The 17,386-nt window shown below is 40.9% G+C and overlaps 1 protein-coding gene across 1 annotated transcript in view; it reads left to right on the forward strand.

Annotated features, from left to right (window-relative positions):
- Window positions 1-5,439: 5,439 nt before the first annotated feature.
- The window catches only part of LOC109937784 (MAP kinase-activated protein kinase 2-like), a 110,280-nt gene continuing 98,333 nt past the window's right edge, over window positions 5,440-17,386 (forward strand). Inside the window, exon 1 of the mRNA XM_048606526.1 lies at window positions 5,440-6,109. Within this exon, the coding sequence (XP_048462483.1) occupies window positions 5,882-6,109 (228 nt within the window). The 5' untranslated portion in view covers window positions 5,440-5,881. The remainder of the gene's footprint in view (window positions 6,110-17,386) is intronic.

The following is a 17,386-nucleotide window of genomic DNA, read 5'->3' on the forward strand; positions in this document are numbered from 1 at the left end:
AAGTGTCGGGGAATACATTAGCTGATGTATTTTCTGACACATGCACCTGAACAACATTAAGTATTTGACGCTACCTGACACTGCAGTGGCATGCAGGAAATAAAATTTAAGTTTAATAACGCTCTCTTCAGCTGATGCAAATTGTTTACCTCAATATGCTGCAACAGGGGCTTGTTGAAGAAAATATTGAAGAAACATTTAGCAACCTCAACCTTGGTCAGGAATAGGCCAATGAGCTAGATGGAAATACTATCTGCTGAATATATTGAGATTCCACCAAAACAGATCATTCTAACCATTTTGTGACTTTTAAAAAAAAGTTTTCTTCTTTGTTTTTCATAAGAGATTGAGTCTGCCTGACATGCATTCCATGGGCACCAAGTTCTTCACTAGGGCTTCTTTTTATATGACCCTAAACAATGGCTATCATCAGTTACCTGACTACAGAGGTACGGTCATCACAGCCAACCAGATCCTGGCATCATCCAATATCTACAAATTTCATATTATACAGGCTTGCTGTGTAGAGATCAGTAAGAAATCTACCTGATATACCCCTGTCTAGCTCAGGTCCTCAGGCCAAACATTATGACATTACAATCACCTGCTACAACTGAGATCAGTTAATTCAGTTCATATTCCAGAATCAAATCTACAACCACTTATCTGTTTCAGTAACGTATTTCTTTTACAAAAGATGGACTGGAGGAACAATCTGAAATGTTATGATAAGTTGTAGCTTTTAATGTCAGGAATATTTGTCACATATGTGATCATGGGTATCTTGAAATCTATCTCCTTTGAACAAGCTTTCAATAATGTGTTTGTGAATATTGTGCAATCATCGGTGAACATCTTTGCTTCTGACATTACGATGGAATGAATGAATGATTTTATTGTCATGTGTATTTTACAGTGAGAAAAACAGTGAAATATTGGGAAAAGCTTTTCCACTGTCACCACGGTCCAGCACTGTTTTGAATAGTTTTAAGAATGAGCAAAAAATGAAGCATTTGGCTCAAAGAGAGTCCATCAGTCCTGAGCCAGTTCATGAACAAAGCCTGTGCCACCATCTCTCCTCCACCACCTCGCCACCATCTAACTGGACCCAATATTGAAGTCACCATTCCTCAGGCACCATCTTTCGCCACTGGACCAATTCTCACCTCCCACCACCTCACCGCCGCCTGCGCCAAACCCACCAATGCCAGAGTTGCATCTCTCGCCGCTGGGCCCACTTCATCAATGTCACTGTGATGCACTTCTGCTATCACTTCACTGCCACAGGTGCCAGACCCAACCGATGATGAAGTCGCCGATCCTCAGGCACCAGTTTTCGCTGCTGGGCCTACCTCACTGACATCGACGTAGCAGCTGCCAATTTCCATGCCAAGGTCCTGTGCTCGCCTCCTGAAAAGTAAGTAGGGGCTCGCTTGGGTTATTGATGAAGCAGCTGATGATGGTTGACGATAGGACATTTGCCTGAGGAACTCCTGCAGAGAGGTCCTGGAGCTGAAATGACTGACCTCCAACAACCACAACCATCTTCCTATGTGCCAACTATGAATCCGACCAGCAGAGAGCTTGCCCCCTGATTCCCATTGATTCCAGTTTTGATAGGGCTCTTTGATACCGTACGTGGTCAACTGTGGCCTAGATGTCAAGGGAATAATTTTTCCTTCATCTTTTGTCCATTTTTGAACTGAGGCTGTAATAAGGTCGAGCTGAGTGGATTTGGTGAAACCCTAACTGGGTGTCAGTGAGTAAGATATTGCTAAGCAAGTATTGCTTCATAGCACTGTTGGTGACACCTTCCATAACTTACTGATGATTGAGAGTTGACTGATGGGGTGGTAATTTTCCACATTGTTGGGTGGATGCCATTGTTGTAGCTGTACTGGAACAGCTTAGCTAGGGCAATAGCAGGTTTTGGAATACACAACATCAGTACTATTGTTGGAATGTTGTCAGGGCCCATAGCTTTTGCCATATCCAGTGATTCCACATTTTTTTGTTCGATATTACATGGAGAGATTAAATTGGCTGAAGACTGACATCTGTGATCTTGGGGACCTCTGGAGGAGTGAATCAAACACTCGGTACTTCTGGTTAAAGATTGTTTTAAATGTTTCAGCTTTACGTTTTGTACTGATGTTCCGGGCTCTTCCATCATTAAGGATGGGGATTTTTTGTGCAGCCTCCTCCTTCATTCCGTAGTTTAATTGCTCACCACCAGTTGTGACTGGATGCAGGAGGACTGGAGAGCTTAGGTCAATCTGTTGGTTGTGATATCATTTAGCTCTGTCAGTCAGTTTCTGCTTATGCTGATTGGCACACAAATAGTCCTGTTTTGCAATTTCGTCAGTTTGATAATTTTTAGGTATATTTGGGGCTGCTCAGGGCATGCCCTTCTGCACTCTTCATGGAACCAGAGCTGGTTACCTGACTTGATGGTTATGATAGAGTGGGGGATATGTCATCAGACCAGAACCAAAACATTAACTCTGTTTCTCTCCATAGATGCTACCAGACCTGCTGAATTTCTCTAGCAGTCCCTGTATTTGTTTCTTCCAGTCTCTTTCCCTCTCTTAGCTTTCTAGTGGTAGATACGACTTGCAAGGCCGTTTCAGAGGACAATAATTAAGAGTCAACCACATTGCTGTGGGTGTGGAGTCACATGTAGGCTTGATAGCCTACCCAAAAGGGCATCAGTGAATTAAACTTTTCTTTTAATGACAATTGACACTGGTTTCATGGATATCATTAGACCATGCTGTGGTGAATTCGAACCCAGGTCTCAAGAATATCACCTGGGTCTCTGGATTATTAGTTCAGTGGCAATGTCATTGGCATTAGCTGGTTTTGGTTTGTGGTCATTGCCGAAATCAGCTTTATCCTGAATGATGGGAGAGGCCAGTGTATCAGTGTGAACGATTAGGATGAAGCCTGGTGTTGAGCTTTGTACTGGTCCACAAAAGGAAACATCTTTTCCATGTCCACCTTATCAAAACCAGTCAGGATTTTATACACTTCAATCAATCAAATTTTATACACTCTTCTAAACTCCAGTGGAAACAAGCACAATCTGTCCATTAGATAACCCACTTAGGATAACCCACATTTGGGGTGGCACAGTGGCTCAGTGGCTAGCACTGCTGCCTCACAGCACCAAGGACACAGGTTCAATTCTACCCTTGGGTGACTGTCTGGGTGGAGTTTGCATATTCTCCCTATATCTATGTGGGTTTCCTCCTACAGTCCAAAGATGTGCAGGCTAGCTGGATTGGCCATGCTAAATTGCCCATAGTATTCAGGGTTGTGTAGATTAGGGGGATGGATCTGGGTGGGATGCTTGGTGGGCCAAAGGGCCTGTATCCACACTGGGGGGATTCTATGAATTAATAATTCAATCAAGTCAACCTCCCCTGAACTGCCTCCAATGCTTTTATTTCCTTCTATGAATAAGACCCAATCTGCACACTATATTCGAGATATGGTCTCACCAATGCCTCATTTAACCGAACCATAACATCTTTATTTGTATGTTTAATTCCTCTTGTAATGAGGGGAAGAGTATCCTGCAGTCAGCATCATAAAGAAGCTGTCTGGGAAGCGAATCCTGCAGTCAGGTCTTGTTTAAAAAGGTGGACAAATTGTAGCATTTATCTCACAAAAGTGCAGTAAGTTAAGTACTGACATCAATGAAGGGCCGCAGGCACACTTCACTGAGCTCCTGTGTGCTGATGTGACTGGAGTGCATCCTCTCGACCTTGTAAAGAAAGTCTAAGGGTCTCCTCAGCTCTGCAAAAAAGTCCTTTAAATACAGATGAATAAACACATTAAACAAATAGACTACCATACCAAATGATTAAGGTCAAGTATTTTACGATCAGTACTTGTGCATCAAACTTCATTCTGCTTGAGCAATCGAAATTTAAACACCCCTGGATACTCCTTTAATAATCAAGATTTAAATCCCTCTGGGTGGAATTGTTACCTGAATAGTGATATTTGCACGCTGTCAGGAGTTATTACAAGCTCAATTCAGACAAAGGTATCTATCATTCCTTTTGCTTTCATTTCTAAAGGAAACCAGCCTCTCAGATCTCACTTTACCTGCTGGTTTTTCGATGGATCCAATGTCCTTATGGTAGCCACCCTTACTGTCAACCAAATCTAACCATTGGTCATTCTCTGTCAGAGAATGCTTCTACATAGCCAGCATGGTGGCTCAGTGGTCAGCAATGCTGCCTTACAGCACCAATGACCTAGGTTCAATTCCACCCTTGAGTGACTGTGTGGAATTTGTACATTCTCCCTCTGTCTATGTGGGTTTCCTCCTACAGTCCAGATATGTGCAGCTTAGGTGGATTGGCTGTGCTAAATTGCCCATAGTGACCAGGGATGTGCAGGCTAGGTGGATTAACCATGGGAAATGCTGTGTTACAGGGGTGGGTCTGGGTGGTATGCTCTTTGGAGGGTTGGTATGGGCTGAATGACCTGATTCCATACTGTTGGGATTCTATGGTAGATACTTATCCCAGATTAGCTCTTCATAACCATGGATCTTGACTGATTATCTAGTTACCTGAAGATTACCTTTAGATTTCTTTCACTATCATACTGAGTCACTCTTGGTGGTGGACATTGAAATTCCCCTCCCCGAGTACATTTTGCACTCTCAGTGCTTCCCCCAAGTGTTGTTCAACATGCCAGTGGGCTCCAAAGTGCAAACTTTGGCTCTAGTGTGGACACAGGTTTTCTAATCCTATCTATCTATGTCTCCTCCTGGCTTGAATTCAGTCACTATGCGAACCCTTGTAATTTACTAAATTGCTTTCTCTTCCTTTAAAAGCCTCTTTGAAACCTACCTCATTTTTTCCCATTCCCCACTTTTTCTCTGTGTGGATCATTGTCCAGTTACTTCGTTATTTAAGCAAATAATAATTGCTTAGGCAACACCTGATTGTAGGACCACGTAATGTTCAATTTAATATTGAACTGGATCATTCCAATTGTACAGAAAGATTATGACCTATTCTTCCTTCCTGTTTTGTTTTTTGTTCAGGAGTAGGGTTCCTTCACCTGGCTATTTCCATAACTGGTATTACCGCAGTGTGCATATTTGATCCGTGTATTGTCCAGGAGTGTTGCATTTATCATACAACCAATTTTGGATCATGTCATTTATCGCGCGGCTGTTTATATGTAACCTTGCTCTGCATGATAAGTTGCTGACCACATTTCCCCACCTTACATCAATGACTAAACTTAGAAAGTATTATTGGTATTAACCAAATAAAATTTCCATTTGCCTTCGTATTCATTTCTGTGAAGTGCCTCGGCACATCTTATTAGGTGAAAGATCACATTGACTGCAGGTAGAGGCACCACAGTGACTGGGTTGCATTGTGGCCGAGTGAGTCAGTCTCACAGTGATGGAGTCACTACTTCGCAATTGGATTCTGGCAACAACAAGAAAGTTAGATAAATACTTCACTGGTCAGGATGACAGCATCCTCGGATATCTGGGTTAACCATTTCCGAAGATGATTACAAGGGAAGTTAGGAGAAAGAGGGAGGGAGTTGTCTATGTATATGTATGTGTATATGTTTCACCTCTAGCTGCATTTCTTTTATATTCGGCCTGGAGCTGCCTTCCACCTCCGAGCTGCGGTATGACCTTGCCCTGAGCTCTCAGGACTGACGTGTTCAGGAAATCAGCTGATCGCGGAGTCCCGAGGCTGGGCGAGAAGCAGCAGCAACCCCCTCCTCCAGCGGCGTCCGGACACTAGGTTCATTTCCAGTCGGAGCCCGCAGCCCGCAGCCCCTCCCTCTATGTCCCCCGCCGGCTGCTCTGTCTGATTGTGCTGCCTTCACCATGCTTCACAACGGCAACGACTCTGCCCCGTCATCGCCCGCTAAGTTGAGTAAAGCAGCTGGAGCCGGAGCCCCGAGCCTCCTCAACCACCCACCGTCCCGGCCCGAGATCAAGAAGAATGCCATCACTGATGATTACCGAGTGTCCACTAACGTCCTCGGGCTGGGAGTCAATGGCAAAGTCTTGGAGTGTATCCACAAGAAAACGGGAGAGAAGTGCGCCCTGAAGGTACAGTTTGTTCTGCGTGATACAGGAGAGATTATGGTCATTGCTGGGACAAATTCCCTTCAGTGGAAAAAAGAAGTTTGAAGGAACTTCGATATTAAAAAAAAACTCTATGAACTAGGATTAAAAAATTCCGACCCATGTTAGAAAGGGACATGTCTGACTTGCAAAAGAAAAAGGAAATAATTGCTCAATTTGTGTGAAATTACTCCAGCCGCTTTCTTCCTGTCTGTTAAACAACTGCCAGGAGCTGGGCTTTTTCCACATGGCCCCCTGTGTGCAGATACCAAAGAAAGGGGTTTGGTCCGTTGAGATGCTGCCCTGGTTCTGCCAGTTCCATCTTCCTGTGCCTCACCAGAGCGAATTGTTGACCTGGTGCTAATTTGTAGCATAAACGGAGCTACTAAGATTCACAAAGGCTGCTTTCCTTTCTCCAGGACCATCACTTGCCTTTTATACCTGAATGACCAGAATATAAAGAAAAGGGATTTATTACATCTGTCCCAGCATTGGTCAGTACACTAGTTACTGGACATATGTGGCTAATTGGAGCCAAGATATGGTTAATTGAATTTCAGATTAATAAATAAACGAATGAGCAATAGATAACATGGTTGGGATGTGACTGGTGTACTCACATTTGTCTGGTGATGTTTGTGAACATTAATCTTTTCTGCATTTGTTTGTCAAATGGTATGAATGGAAAGAAGGTGAAGTGTTATTCAATTATTGTGAATAGTAGTGTTTGAGATAAATATATAATATAATACAATACATTTATTAGTATTGTATGTACTGAGTGTTGCTGAAGTTTCATTTGTAGTTAGTCAGCAGTTTCTACTGGATAACATTAGCCTATTCAAAGCCCTGATTAGACCACATCTGGAGTATCGTGTACAGTTGCTAGGCAATATACTTTGGAAATGACAGATGTATTTAGTTTGAAAGTGTAACTCTCAGAAGTTACCAGTATGACAAAGGTTAAATCATTAGCAGTTTCATAAACTAAGTTATGTTTCGTGGTTCCCATAAATTCAAGGTAATTACAATTTTCTTTCTGCCCGTGAATGTGTGATTTTATTACAGCTCATGTGCATCTTTCTCTCAATCATTAGGTATTTTTTGTTGCTGTTTACTGTAAACCAGCCATTTGGGCTTTCAGTGTTTTCATCTGTCTACTCTGTGGCTTCATGTGTTCTTGCAGTGTTTATAGCCTGTGATATTGTAAGTGAATCTTTTCTAAGTAAATCTTTTTTCACTTTAGAGTGTACAGAATTCCAAATGAACTGATCTATCAATGTTTTATATATTTCCTTGAATTAATGTATTTATTAACTTTTTCAAACTTGTTATGAGATTGTTAACAAGCTCACCTGATTCCTTTCTCTGGCCTTGAAATTCATGTCATATATGTTGATATTTGTTTGGGCATTGGGTGTTTCAAAAATTGGGTCAGGGTATTTGTGAGAGCCCTCCCTAAACTCCCAGCTTTAACTAACTTTAACACTTCCTCTTCTGCCAACAGAAAGTAGCTGACCCTTTCTTTTTCACTAGTGCCATTTCAAAAACTACTGAATATCAGTCCACCTCCTAATCCAACAGTAGCTGGAGCTGTATGTTTATTTCTGTTTATTCACATGATTCACTTTATTCTATCTATCTATCTATCTATCTATCTCACACCCTCTCTCAAAATCATTTTCGAGCTCATCGGCATCCACCACCACCACAGTTTAACGCAAAATACTACAGTTGTAAGAGTATGTTTCTCTCAGCTATCCATGTAGCTGATAAACTGATACATTGTTACTTGGAACGTGTTGCCTGGGCTAGAGAGTTTTAGTTATGAAGAGAGGTTGTTTAGACTGGGGTTGTTTTGCAGAGGCGGCTGAGGGGGGACATGATTGAGTCGTATAAAATTATAAAGGGTGTACAGAAGGTAGACAGGAAGGAACTTTACCCTTGGTGGAGGGATCAATGACTGGGATTTAAGTAAGGGACAGGAGGTTTAGAGGGGATGTGAGGCAAATGTTTTTCACCCAGAGGGTAGTAGAGTCAGATACCATAAGATTTAAGAAGTGTTTACTGTACAATCGCAATGCCAATGCATACAAAGTTATCAGCCAAGTGCTGGAAAATAGGATTCGAATAGGTGGTTGTTGAGTCTGCACCAGACTAAAATGGGCTGAAGGACTTTTTTCTAAGCTGTAGACCTCTATGACTCAATGACTGCAATGTAACAATGAATGTAGCACTCTAGGGATATTTGTTCAGATAACAATTAATTCCTTGATCTTTACAAATATTACAACAATGGCTTTTATCTGAAATGTAGGTTGAGGAGAGACTTTAGTTAAGGTCTTTGGATTTTGATTAAAACAGAGCCAGTAGATTTAGAAAATAAATTCTTCACACAAAGGATACTAGAAGTTCGGAGTTTGAAGTAAAAAACAGTAAATGCAATTCAAGTTAACTTAGTGCTGTTGCCTGACAGCACCTGGGACCCGGGTTCAATTCTATCCTCGAGTGACCGTGCAAACTCCACACAACGTTCTCCCTGTGTCTACGTGGGTATCCTCTGGATGGTCCAGTTTCCTCTCTCAGTCCAAAGATGTAGAGGTTAGGTGGATGGGCAATTTAGCATGGCCAATAGTGTCCAGGGAAGCAGGGTTACAGGGATAAGGTAGGGGCGGTGGGTTTGGGTGGGATGTTCTTTGGAGGGTCAGTGTGGACCTGATGGGCAGAATGGCCTGCTTCCATACAGTAGGGCTTCGATGATCATGGCTGATCTCATCTTGGCCTTAACTCCAATTTTCTATCTGTTGTCTGTTATCCTTCAACTCATTACTAACTAAAAATCTGTCTGTCTGTCTATCTCCTTAAGTTTACTCAATGTCCCATCATCCACCACACTCTGGGTAGTGGGTTCCACAGATTTACAATTCTTTGAGAAAAGTAACTTCTCCTTATCTGATTTAGATCAGTCACCCCTTATCCTAAAACTATGACCTCTCATTCTAGATTGCCCCATAAGAAGAAACATTATCTCTATTGCTACTTTGATGTATACAAGATGCTAAAGAGGATTGACAATTAGATCTCCTCTCATTTTCCAAACTCTAGTGAGTGTAGGCCTAAATTGCTCAATCTTTTCTCACAAGACAAGCCTTTCATCTCCAGAATTAATTTAATAAGCCTTCTTTAAACTGCCTCCAAAACAATCTCATTTTTCTTCATGTAAGGGGATCAAAACTGTAGTTCAATCTCACCAACACCTTGTACTGTTGGAACAACACTTTTTTATACTCTCCATTTAGTAATATTAAAATTCTATTTGCCGTTTTTATTACCTGTATATTAGTTTTCTGTGATTCAAGCATGAGGACACCCAGATCCCTCTGCCCCGAAGTACTCTGAGGTTTCTCTCCATTTAGACAATAAGTTGCATTTGTACTCTACTGACAAAAATGGATAATCTCACACATAGAAATCATAGAATTCCTACATTTTAAAATAGGCCAATCGGCCCATCAAGTCTATACCCACCCTCTAAGGATCATCCCACCCAGTCACACCACCCTACACTATCCCTGTAATCCTGTGTGTCCCATGGCTAATCCACCTAGCCTGCACGTCTTTGGACTGTGGGATGAAACCAGAGCACCCAGAGGAAACCCATGCAGACAAGGGGAGAATGTGCAAGCTCCACACAGACAGTAGTCCGAGGATGGAATTGAACCCGGGTCCCTGGTCTACTGAGCCACCATACTGCCCCTATATCCACACTAAACACCACCTGCCAAATTATGGCCCATTCACCTAACATAGCCATATCCATTTGTAAATTCCTTATTTCTTTATTGTGACGTACTTAAAAAAAAAAACTCTGGAATTAGGAGTCTAATGATGACCATGAATCCATTGACGACTGTCGGAAAAACCCATCTGGTTCACTAATGTCCTTTAGGGAAGGAAACTTACCTGGTCTGGCATACATGTGACTCCAGACCCACAGCAATGTGGTTGACTCTTAACTGCCCTCTGGGCAATTAGGGTTGCGCAATAAATGCTGCCTAGCCAGCGATGTCCTCATTGTGTGAATGAATAAAAGCAAACTTTTCTACTTATTTTGGTGTCATCTACAAATTTGGCTATAGTACCATCTATTCTTCCATTCAAGTCATTCGTATAGATTGTAAATAGTTGGGGCCCAAGGACCAAATCCTCTGTCTCACCCCATTAGATTCAATAGTTGTCAACCAGAAAAAGAACCATTTATCCTGACTCACTATTTTGTTTGTTAGCTAATCCTCTATCCAAGCTAATAACTTATTCCTAACCCCATGTTATAGAATGGTGGTGTAGGCTCAAGGAGTTGAATGGCCTTTTCTTGCTTCTGTGTCCCTAATTTTGGGATCAAATCTGGGAACACCTTGATTGCTCAGTAAGTAATTGGTTTATGGGAGCTGTCAGTATCTAACAGAATGTACTCGTGCTGCAACTCAGTAAACTCAATCAGAATAACGAGTGAAGTTTGGATTGGTTCAATTCAGCATGTTTGTTAAATAATGGTGATATTTCTAACTGTGTAAGCAATGTGGTGATTGAAGAATGAGTCCTTAGATTGCTGGGCCTGTTTTCAATTTCCCTTCCCCCACTGTTTTAGCTTTGTATTAGTGTTCAGTTCCATTAAGGCAAATGGTGCAGCAGATGTCTCTGAATATGAACAACATGCTGGTTATTTGCCTGATTGATGGCCAGAATTGAAACATTGAAGATTTATCAATGGTGTTTCACAGATTGTGTTAGTAATTGAGGATAAAATTAGTGTTGTCACTATTATTTGAAATTCTTTTGTCTCTGAGCTGTCTAAAACACAGAAGTAGTAAAATTATGTATCCTATCCTAAATTGAGACTGTGTTTAAACATTTTTTGTTTTAGCTATTTTATGTTAGAATGAAGTATTTAACTGTGAGTACAGGAGGTCTGTGACTGGTGGTGGGAGCAGTTTGAGGGGAAGCCCAGCCTGAGAGAATTTTTGTGCTGTTCCTGACTGGAAATTTGAACTTCCCTTTTTAATATTGTTTTACTTGCAACTGGTTAAAACTTGCCCTCAGCATCTTTTTCAGTTTGAAGAAGAAGTTAATGTCAACAAAATAATTAATGTTTTAAAACTTGATACTTTAAAAATCAGGCTAAAGGGGACCAAATATCATTCATGATTTGCTCCTCTTATTGTTCTGTTTCTGAGGTTCTTCTCTGAGGTGGGAGTTGTAAACAGAGACTGGGAGAAGAGAAAATTGCATCAGGAGCTTCATGAAGCTGATCTCATTAGCCACATAGAATCCATCTTAATTAGATCAACAGTTGTCTGAGCTATCTGTCCATCCCAACCTAAAGCATAGGGAATATATGAGCTGGTCTTGGCAATAAGAATGGGGGGCTATGAGGGTAAAATGAAGGCACATGCCCTATAAAAGATTGCCTCGATTTGAAATGTAACTAATTAGATGTGTAGCATAGTATTACAACTTGGGTGGAAATCAAAAGCAGGAAAATGTAATCAGCTCCACCTAGGTAAAGATAAAGTTGCCTTAGTCCCAGAAGACCGGCTTGTTAGAGAGAGAGACAACTGGGGTTAGTTTAAGCTGAGGGTCACCACGCTGCAGGCAAGTGACAAGATTGCGAAGGTGGAGCCTACATGGTAACCTCGGCCAATGTGGAAATCGAACCAGCGCTGTTGGCATCATGCTGCCAACTAAGGTAACTGCCCCCTTGCTTGCTTTACTTAATCGGCCTATTTAAATATTGGAGCCAACAGTCTCTAATTTCATAGTTCAGGCATGAGTACTGGAACTCTTCATTAGTGGCATATCCCTGGATGTGGTTCTGTTACACAAGAAGTGCTGTGTAAAAATGCAAGATCTGGAGTGCACTGTCAGAAAGGACAGTGGAAGCAAGTTCAAAAATAGATTTCAAACAGGAATTGGATAAATACTCGAATGTGAATGTTTGCAGGACTAAGAAAAGAGCAGAGGAATGCACTCAATTCGTTAACTTTTACAAAAAGCTAGCACTGGTAGGATAATTAGATGGTCTCATCCTGTGCTGTTAATTTTCTGATTCTGAAGTACCTCCTTTTTCACTTTATTAGCTCTTCCGTTTTTTTTTGCCCATTCCAGGTGTTTTGGGAAAAGCAGATAGAGAAAAACATTTAAAAATGAGTGTGCAAGTATGAAATAGATACTTTCATTGGGTCATGGAGCCGTACAGCACAGAAGCAGGCCCTTCGGCCCATCATGTCTATGCCGACAAACACCAAATTACACTAATCCCATTTACTTGCACTTGGTCCGTATGCCGTGGCATTTTATGTGCTAATCCAGATGCTTCTTAAATGGTATGAGAGTACCTGCCCCCACCACTGTCTCAGGCAGTACATTCCATATCTCTACCATCATCTGGATGAAAAACGGTTTTCTCAGATCTCCTCTATACCTCTTACTCCTCACTTTAAACATATGCCCACTGGTCTCAGACATGTCTTCCATGGGGAAAAGATTCTCATGATCTGCTCCACCTATGCCTGTCATAATTTTGTAGGCCTCAATCAGGTCCTTTCTCAGCCTCCCTCTGCTCCAAGGAAAACAAACCCAGCCTATCCAGTCTCTCCATGTAACTGAGACTTTTCATCCCAGGCAACATCCAGGAGAATCTCCTCCGCATCCTCCCCAGTGCAGTCATGTGGCAACCAGAAGTGCACGTAGTATTCTATCGGTGCGTACATGCAGTGATTGAAATTTGTACTTCCTCTTTTGTTTGCTTAAATGATTTAAATTGTTGACTACCACCTCTAAAACTGACTGGGTGAGCACACTAGGGGCCCATCAGATAGTCAGTGAAAGAATTATAGGGCTTACTATCCTGGTATTATCAGCATCTATTCTGACTTTCTTGCTTATTGCCTTTGCTGTGACCCTGACAAGATATTGTCAAATGAGTCTTCCTGTACTGCAATGCATTAGCAAGGTGTATCAGCTCTGTCTGCTTCGAGGTTTACCACATTCAGCAGCTGGCTGAGATATTTTAAGATCTGACACATGCTTCAACAGATTGGTGTGAGTGTGTGAATGGAAATTTACGAGGCAGCCACTATTCCAGTGTTACGGTTAAATGTTTTCTTCAAAGCTACTAATATGCATTTGCATTGAAGTAAAGCGGTTTTGTGTGTACATCAACCCTTCAGTTTGAAATTCACTTTTTTGTATTACTATAAAAAAGCAGGATCTCCCAGTCATACACCCTCTACGTTAAAAATGCGACCCACTTCCCCAATGCCACTGATGCACTGTGCCCTCTACCTATGCACTGTTTGGGATGAAGCTTTCTGTCTGGATTTAAACAGTGTGTTGATTTGTTCCTAGGATTTTAACTTAATGCCCATCTTTGTAATGATTGTTTTTCCTTTCTGTGATGCTTCCCACCCCAATGTTAATTAGACAGCCTGTTAATTAGACAGTGGAGATTTGCCTTCTATGAGATGCCTTAGAAAGGTGTTCAGTTAAACTTGATAGATTTTTAAAAACAAGGTCATTGCATGGACTGACTACTTGTTGTTTCTGATTTTTGATTCTCAAAGAGGAAGATCCTATTGGATAAGATGCCTCCTGCCATTTTTTGTTTTAATGTGGGGGTAAATAGTATTTCTTCCAACCTTTGCAGAACTGATACATTCTTCAGTGATATGAAGGCTCGATGGTTGCCAGATTTCAAAATACGTCAATGGTTTGATGAAATAGGCAAAATGAAGATGAAAAATACATTTTAGAAGATCTGTATTACAGCAGAAGACAAGTTTTGAACAGAAATAATAGACAAATGAATTCCAGGAAAGCCCAAGGAACTCTGAGGGTGTCTCGGCATATTGTTATCTAGTGAACTTCCCAAAGTGCAAAGCCAGGGTGCTCAAACTGACACAAAATGAAGAGATTCTGAGAGAGAAGTTGAAGATAATGATGAATGTGAACAGGCCACAAGAAGTTTTAGTCCTGTGTTGAATATTAGTCGAGGGCTTCTTTAACCGTGTGCTGTTGTGCTAGTCATGGACTACCTTAGCTGTGTGCTAACAGATCTTGTTGAACAGTCCCTTGAGATCAAGCATGACTCATTTTCTAGTCCAGTTTGAGTTCTGAGATGGCTGATTAGTTCTATGCATGACCTGCAGATTCTGTCTTGTGGGACAGTCGGTGCTTGCAGGATTGGGTCATTTGGTGGTTTTTTTTACTCCTCTGATGTCACATTCCCAACAAAGTCTATCAATGTCATCACTGGAGGATGGTAATAAATTTGGGGAGGATACTACAAAAACCTTTAGTCGTTGACAAAGTCAAGGGCTTTCATTGATTTGAACCATGTTCAGCAGTTGGTGCTGTAATATAGTACTCTCAACGATATGTGGGACAGATTGTTTGTTTAAAATATCATCTTTAATGAAGATCAGTGCAAGGTTAAAGTGTATATACAAGAACGAGATGTAATGGCTAATTCCATGTAAAATAGCTGAAGACCTATCTATGCACTAATGTGGTCTATGTACTAATGAGTAAACTTTCTATGAAAAGAATACAAACCACTTGACATGATAGGCAGTTATTTTTGGAAAGTCAATTGACCTGTCATGTACTCAGGATGTTTTAACCCCTTAATAAAACCTGATGTTGCTAATCAGAGTGTTATACAAGAATTAATATTTTAGGTGGTTAAGATGCACAGGGAAAATTAATTGTTTCAAAGTAACATAGACTGGATGCTCACCCTAGTTTTGAAAAGTTAATAATCTTACTAAAATTTGAAGGGATAGTTGAAGTGTATACAGGCTGATAGACAAGAACTATAAAATCTTAAAGTAAATATAGGAGAGGACACCTTCAAATTTTAAGTCTTTCATTGGCAAGTAACTCCAGTTAGGCAGTTGCCATGGATTTAAACGTACGTATAGAGACTAAAATATTTTAATTCTACATTTTATGGAGATTAAACTTAGTCTTTGTTCAATCATATGTGGTAAGGACAAAAGGCTTATTATACACAAAAACATCAGTTTTCCTGCTCATAATAGAGACGAACTTGCCAATGATGACTTTGGGGATATGAGTAAATATGATATTGAATATTGCAATGGAAAATCCTATTGGCACTAGACATTTTGTGAAAATAATAGTGCAGTGATTAAAATCAACATATAGTTTTACCTGATCAACCAGCCTGTAAGTTGTCAACCACCAGACTGAGGGGTGACATTATAGAGGTTTACAAAATCATGAGGAGCAAGGATAGGGTGAATAGTCAAGGTCTTGTCCCTAGGGTAGGGGAGTCCAAAACTAGAGAGCATAGGTTTAAAATGAGAGGGGAAAGATTTCAAAAAGGACTCAGAGTAAATTATTTTAAAGCAGAGGATGGTGCATGCCTGGAACGAGCTACCAGAGGAAGTGATGGAGACAGGTACAATTACAACATTTAAAAGGCATCTAGATGTGTAGATGACTGGGAAGGGGTAAGAGGGATATGGGCCAAATGCTGGCAAATGGGACTGGGTCAGATTGGGATGTCTGGTCGGTGCGGATGTGTTGAGGTGAAGGGTTTGTTTCCGTGCTCTCTGCCTCTATGATTGATTCCAAGGTGGTCGGTAGTTAATTAATTAATCCCATTCTGCGTATTTGACAGCTTTGCATGAAAAAACGTAGACTTTTTGTTTTATTCAGTCATGGGACGAGGGCGTCACTAGCTAGGCAGCATTTATTGCCCATCCCTAATTGCCCAGAGGGCAGTTCAGAGTCAACCACATTGCTGTGGGTCTGGGATCACATGTAGGCCAGACCAGGTAAGGATGGCAGTTTTCTTCCCTAAAGGACATTAGTGACCCAGTTGGGTTTTTCCGACAATCAATAATGGATTCATGGTCATCATTAGACTGTTAATTCCAGATATTTATTGAATTCAAATTCCACCATCTGCCGTGGTGGGATTCAAACCCAGGTCCCCAGAATATTATCTGGGTCTCTAGATTAACAGTCCAGCGATAATACTGCTAGGCCATCACCTCCCCTGAGATCTCCGGAGAAAATTCAGAGAGTGCTGAGGCATTGTATAATGTCTGTCGCGTGTGGCGTAGTTTGGTTTACTATAAATGGGGGACTTATAGGGAATGGGAAAGTCCTGGAGAAAGGTTTGTTTACCATGCTTGGGGAGTATCTCTTTTTTTTAAAAATAATGACAGGAAAAAGCAGTTAGTTGGAGAAAGTTTGGAGTTTATACTGAGCTACTAGAAAAAGGATAACCAGCCTTGTCACATGGGTGGATCTGTACTGGGAAAGTACTTGAGGGTGGGAACTATAAGAATAAAGCAAGGCCAGTTGCTAGGTATTTTGGAAAGCAACAAGCAGATGTTGGACTGGATTCCCCCACCGCTGGCAAAGTAATTTTAAACAATATTTTTTTAGCTGCTCTGGCCACCTCCATGAGAGTGTGGTTCAGTCAACATAAAAGATGCATTTCTGCAGATAAGAGCCTCTCTTCTGCATCTGCTGCTTCTTTGGGTGGTCTCAGAAACAATGTAAACTAAACCAATGTATCAATTGCCCAAATACTTTCTCCCCCAGAGGTATGGTATTTTCTGCAAAATCTATTTTTTGAAAATAGATTCTGTTCAGCTAAAAGTATGTCCCTTAATGTTTTGTTGGTACCATAAAGGTAATTTTTGTGATGCATGTTGATTTTTTTTTTTAATAGGATGGTACTGGGAAATTTGAGAAAAATGGTATGAATAAGGTTAGAATGCAATTTAAAATTGAAAGTCAGGCTTCCAGGGCTTTTAAGTATTTTAGTTTAGAAAACATGTACATTAGATCCAGAACACTTTTACATTAACAATCCTATTTAAAGCACGTTACTTCTATTCAGCATTTATGCTTGACCCTCAGAACAAATGATACCATTGAAAGAAAAGATCAAGCAATTGCAAAGTTTGATTGATCAGTTCTTGCACTTAAGATAAATTGGATGGTAGTTTAGATATGTCAGAGTGAAGTAATACAGTGAACACTCTCGATTGTAGATAATGTGCCAAGGTTTCAAAACAATTTGAAAAATAACCTGAAGAAGTGGATTTCCATCCTTCAGGTGACCCAGACAACATGAAGCTTGTTTCTGGTGGTGTTATCTATGCTAATTTTCTTCCTGTTGGCAAAACACTGGCTCTCGTGGGTACATTGGATATGGAA

This window comes from Rhincodon typus, chromosome 16, assembly GCF_021869965.1.
Source record: "Rhincodon typus isolate 14 chromosome 16, sRhiTyp1.1, whole genome shotgun sequence".
Lineage (NCBI taxonomy): Eukaryota > Metazoa > Chordata > Chondrichthyes > Orectolobiformes > Rhincodontidae > Rhincodon > Rhincodon typus.